Genomic DNA, 6,000 nt, shown 5'->3' on the forward strand with positions numbered 1-6,000 from the left:
ACTGAGGAGTCTTCTTTTGGAGAGCTAGAAATGATTTGACAACTCGAGCTGGTTTTGAGTTGGGGTGGGGTGGAGAGGACCATATTTCTAGCAAAGAGGGAAAAAAGTTAGGAGTCATGGGGAGTCCGAAAACGAGATTTTTTTTTTTTCCTGACTGAGACCTTGGAGCCCATCGCATCCAACCCCCTCATCTTACAGATGGAGAAACCAGGGCTGAGGGCAGTGATCCGATCTGCCTGAGGTCCCAGAGCTAGTTAGAGGCTGAGCTGGAATTCAGACCTCTCAGCTCTGTGCCCGGCGCTCTGCCCACTGTATCACACTGTAGGATGACGGAAGAGTTGTTGAGATTTTCCAAATGTTAAAAGTCATTTTGCTTCCCATCATTTTTAATCTAAAAGTAGAAAGCATTTGCCACTGGGGCCATGGTATAGGATGTAAGTACACTGTACTAATTGTCCAAAGTCCAGTTAAAGGCATTTTCTTGAGGGGAAGGAATGTGATTTCTAATGGATTTGGTCATTGTCATGGTTTTCTCTCCTTCTTCCCCAAAGTCAATGACCTTTAGAGCTTGAGACAGGTCTCGTACTAACTGGAAGGGACCTCAGAGGTCCCTCCTTTTACAAATGAGGTAACTGAGTCCTAGAAAGATGAAGAGATTTTCCCCAGTGTACCCTAGGTTCTAAATCAGTGGCAAGTCCTGGATTTGAACCCAAAACCTTTGACTTCAAGTCCAGGTCATTTTCTCTTGTACCACATTTTCCCTCTTGCATTCAGGCAGGGTGGCACCCATTTCATGTCCACCTACACATGTGTGGGACTCTAGGCACATGTTAAGTTTCCTCCAGCATGTGCCATCCCAATATGCTTTTCCATTTTGTCATCCCCTGGGAGGCCTTGGCAGAATCATAGCTCATCTGGCAAGGCCCAGCACAGATGTTGGTGGAGGCCATGGGGATGATGGGGTGGAGATCTCTCAAACTCCCTGAGCTGTCACAATTCTGTGTCCATTGCAAGGAGGGAATCTTCTTAGATTTAGGATTAGAATTCTGAGTAAGGAGCCCCAGGGACTATTCTTTTTGACGAATTTGAAAGGAGGGCCTCCTGGACTGGTCCAGTCATGTCTGCATGTTACAAGGGCCTTGAGTCACCGTAGGGCTGTGTGCTCTGTGCATTTCATTACCCAGAAATAGAATAACTGGAGAATGGAAGAATTCACTTAAACTTGGGATGTTCCTTTCCTTAATAATGCGATATTCAGGGCCTGAGTCTTCACGGTGTGGATGAGGCCCATGGACTTGGATTCTGGTTTTCCTTAAATATTTCTCTGCTTTCACTGTGAAAGGGGCTTCAGTGTCTTTAATTAAAATCCCCCTACTCTCATTAGTCTGGCCAAAGCTTTCCTTATCTGTAACTAAATAAAATCCTTTCCACATCTAAAATAATAACCCCAAAACCAATTTCAAGAAAAAAATCCTTGGGCTCATGACATTCCACTCCAACATGCCCCAACATCAAAAAAGGTTGGGTCACTGAGATCAAGGTTTCCATATTTTCTTCACAAAACTTTGATCTAGAGCAGTGATTCCCAAAGTGGGCGCCACCGCCCCCTGGTGGGTGCTGCAGTGATCCAGAGGAGCAGTGATGGCCACAGGTGCATTTATCTTTCTTATTAATTGCTATTAAAATTTTAAAAAATAATTCCCAGGGGGCTAAGTAATATTTTTTTCTGGAAAGGGGGCAGTAGGCCAAAAAAGTTTGGGAACCACTGATCTAGATAAATAGGACTGGCCAATCCCTCCATCAAGGAAAAAAACCAACAGTAGATAGTTATCATATTTGAACATTTCCCCGTAGAGGCCAAAGATGTGTACATAGAATTGCCTTTAATGAATGTTTACTGACTGACTTGCAAAGCTGGAATTAGAACCTAGCTCCTCTGACTCCCAGGCCAATGTTCTTTCCAAAGACAGCTCTGTCAATGGGCACTCAATATCTTCCCTATTTTGGCTCCATTTGCTTCTGTGGTCAGAGACTTTAATCTTCCATTTATCCATCTTCTAGACTCCCTTGCCCTCCTAGAAATACTTGCAAGCCCATTTTTTTCATGCCCAGCAAAAACCCAAAAAACAACCAACGAAAAAACCAAACCTTAACTAATGATCCAACCCTTCCTATTGAAGACCTCATCTGTAGGTTTTGGATTCAGCAGAGTGAGATTTGCCTGACTTTTCTTCACTTCCATTTCAGATCAAGTTTTCCCTCCCACCTGTAACATTGAGAAGAATTTTCTGTCCCTCAATTATCTCGCGGAGTATCTTCAGCCAAAGATGGCGGAGGGCTGTATCATGTCCAGCTTGCCTCATGGCCAGGAAGTACACATCATAGAATTAATCACACCAAACTCAAATCCCTACAGGTAAGCTATTGATCTCTTCATTTAAAAATTTTTTTTCAAATAAGTTTGATAGTGGTCTTTTGTGTTTTCATTTTTGTCTGATCTGTTCATCCTCATCACTTCTGCCTGTTGGAATTCCCAGCTCTTTTAAAGGTTCCTATTGGGTACCCCTTCTTCCACGAGATGTTTCCTCCCCTCCCCATCATCAAGGTTCTCTTTCATTCCAAATTACTTTCATTCCAAAAGCTGTAAGAAGCTTATTTTTGAAAGAATGACACATGGAGCTTACATGACACAGGGATTACATTCCATCACACAGGGAGCTTACGTTCTACTATTAGAGAAAAAAAAAACAAAACACAAAGACAAATAAATGCAAGACACACAAATATAAGCAGAGGGCTGTGTATACACGCTCACACGTGTGTGTGTGTGTGTGTGTGTGTGTTTGTATGCCCATTTGGAGGAACATCAACAATTGGTTGAATTTTAAAAAGGCCTCTTGCAGAAGATGGCATCTGTGCTGGCCTTGAAGGAAGCTAAGACTCAGAGATGGAGGTGTGGAAAGAGACATCGCATATAAAATATTGAACAGGAAATCAAATCAGAATGGCAAGAAAAGCCATGAGGCAAATACCTCTGAACATTAAACTAAATTCAGATTTATCACGTGCTTTGTAAAGCTGTTCAAGATTTACAAGTGAATAACACCAGGATGGCCATAACGATTTTCCTCCTAAATATTTATTTTCACATATGTAAAAAGCCCTTATTCTCGTCTTTTTTTCACTACCTTCTTAGAAGTCTGGACAGTGTTCATCATTTTCCCAGCAATCACTTGGATTGAACATCTGTTTTCTTTTCTTTATTTTAGTAACTGTATATGCAGGAGCTTTGGAAAGTTGGTGCAGAGAGAAAAATTCTGTAGCATTTGCAAATGTCATAAGCAAAAAAAAAAATTGCACAAGGGGAAGGCAACCCTCTCCATTTCTTTTTTTGCTCATTTTCTTGTGTGGATGAAATTCCCTTGGTCACTACCACCCCCTGCCCCATTCTGGCTTTGGTCACTCTTGTACACAAGATGCCTAATTTGGAAAGAGAGTAAATTCCTTTAAAAAGACAGATTTTCATGGTTTGCTCCCATCTTTTTCAAATAATAGTGGCATTAAATAACCTCACTTTAAAAAAAAAGAGGAGAAAAAAAAGTTTAATGGCTAGTTATCAGCAGGCATGTGTTTCTATTGTTATATAAAATCACTTGTGTGTGTGTGTGTGTGTGTGTGTGTGTGTGTGTGTGTGTAAAATAACAATCTGTTTCGCACATGCGGCTTTGCCTGGGATCTGCTCCAGCATCTTAATCAGCTGGCCAGACACTGGAAACTTGGAGGATTGGACGGAGGTGGATGGTTGTGAATTTCTGGCTTTGGGGTCCTAACTCGGTCCTTGTCTTTCTTTTCGACACTCAGTGCTTTCCAGGTGGACATCGTCATTGACATCAGACCATTTCGAAAGGACCCTGAAGTGGTCAAACATCTTGTCTTGATCTTGAAGTGCAAGAAGGCCGTTAATTGGGTGGTCAAATCCTATGATGTCAAGGGAAGCCTTAAAGTGATTGTAAGTTGAGGGGAGTGTTTCTACATTGGGCGGAGGGATGAGGAATGGAGACACCATTTGTCAATTGTCCAACAGTGCATTTCTGAGTTGAAAACTCTGAATACTTGAATGCTTATTTGTTTTTTTCCTTCTTTGGCCTGTTCTCTGAGTTCTAGCTGAATGAGATGGGGATGTGTAGCCCAGTGTAGAGAGCATTTAGTGGGGCCAAGGAAGAGATTTGGTCTCGAGCAATGGGTAGAAGTTATAAAGAGGAAATTTTAGGCTTGATGTCAATAATAATTTCCTGAGGGTGAATGTTCTCTGAAAGAAGAATGTACTGACTTAAGATGGGATGGACTTTCCTTCCAAGGGGGTTTTCATACAAAGGCTGCATGAGCACTGACTTGTAGACTCAGTTGAAAAGGGAAGAGAATTCCCATCATATCTTGAGATTCTGCAGCTTATAGTCTTAGAGTTGCCTGGGTACACTGAGAAGTTAAATTAGTTGACCAGAAACCCATAGCCAGTACTGGTCAGTGAAGAGACTTGAACCCAGATCCTTCTGACTCTGAGGGAATCATTATAATGATAATCATAATAGCTCCCAAACTTTACAAGATACACATACATGTATGCATATGTAATTATCATGTTTAATTCTTAGAACAATCCTAATAAGGTAAATGCCGTCCTTTCCTTTCGGTTTTAAAATCAATACTAAGTCCTGGTTCCAAGGCAGAAATGTGGTAAGGGCTAGGAAAGTGGGATTAAATGGCCTGTCTGGGGCCACACAGCTAGGAAGTATCTCTGGCTAGGATTTGAACCCTGCCTCTATATCCACTGAGCCACCTAACTACCCCAAGCGCTATTATTTTCACCATTTTACTGATAAGAAAACTGAGTAAGATATCCAGAATAAGATACTTGTGTGTCTCAGGTAGGATTCAAATTCAGGTCTTCCTCATTTCCAGTTCTAACATACTGGCTAATTATTGATGGCCTCCAGGATACAATATAAAGTCTTTTGGGTGGCATTGAAAGCTTTTCCCAGCCTGACCCTTTCCTTTCTTTCTAGCCTTCTTCCTCCCTTCTGTGTCCTCCAAGATCTAGCTTCTCTTGGCCTGCCTAGCACAGGACATGCCATCAGCCAACTCTGTGCCTTTATCATGGCTCTTGCCTGTGTCTGGAATGGCCTCCATCATTGCTTGCTGCCTCTTGGTTTTCCCAAGCTTCCTTTAAGATTTCCAGTGATTCCCAAAGTGGGCGCCACCGCCCCCTGGTGGGTGCTGCAGCAATCCAGAGGAGCGATGATGGCACAGGTGCATTTATCTTTCCTAGTAATTGCTATTAAATTTTTTAAAAAATTAATTTCCAGGGGGCTAAGTAATATTTTTTCTGGAAAGGGGGCAGTAGGCCAAAAAAGTTTGGGAACCACTGATTTGGACCAAGCTTGCCTTCAGCTGAAGGTCTTACTTCTTCCATGCCACCATTAATGCCTTCCTTGTTCATATTAACTGGCCATAGACAAGAGCAGACCACTTTGTATCTTATCTAGCCATCTGCCAAGCCGTCTTGCCATTGGCCCTGCCTCACTCTCCTTTCCACTTCTGGTTGTAGTCAGTTCCCTAGCGCCATTGCTTTGGAAAGGCCATTTCAGTTGACTGTCCAATGGATCAACTCACCATGCCTGGGACTCCCCAGAATTAAAAAAAGAATAAAACCCTCTTCCTTGTCCACTCTTCATTTTTTATTAGAATGTAAACTCCTGGAGGAGAGGGACTCACTTTCTGTTCTGTATACCTACGGTGTTTATCAGGGTGCCGGCCCACAATGAGCCTTAAGAAATGCTCATTCATTCATTCATTCATTCCTTTATTCACTCATTCATTAATTTATCTTGGGTAGTAATTTGCTTCTTGATTTTGGAAACAAGTTAATTGAAAGTTCCTGTTGGTTGAGGTAGTTTTATATTTTTATATAAATATAATTTATATATATATATATATATATAT

At 41.8% G+C, this 6,000-nt stretch overlaps 1 protein-coding gene across 1 annotated transcript in view; it reads left to right on the plus strand.

The window, feature by feature from the left end:
• TGFBR3 (transforming growth factor beta receptor 3) overlaps positions 1 to 6,000 on the plus strand; it is a 116,093-nt gene that overhangs the window by 62,960 nt on the left and 47,133 nt on the right. Inside the window, exons 4-5 of the mRNA XM_044674839.1 lie at positions 2,248 to 2,416; positions 3,862 to 4,009. Coding sequence (XP_044530774.1) covers positions 2,248 to 2,416; positions 3,862 to 4,009 — 317 coding nt within the window. The remainder of the gene's footprint in view (positions 1 to 2,247; positions 2,417 to 3,861; positions 4,010 to 6,000) is intronic.

This window comes from Gracilinanus agilis, chromosome 4, assembly GCF_016433145.1.
Source record: "Gracilinanus agilis isolate LMUSP501 chromosome 4, AgileGrace, whole genome shotgun sequence".
Lineage (NCBI taxonomy): Eukaryota > Metazoa > Chordata > Mammalia > Didelphimorphia > Didelphidae > Gracilinanus > Gracilinanus agilis.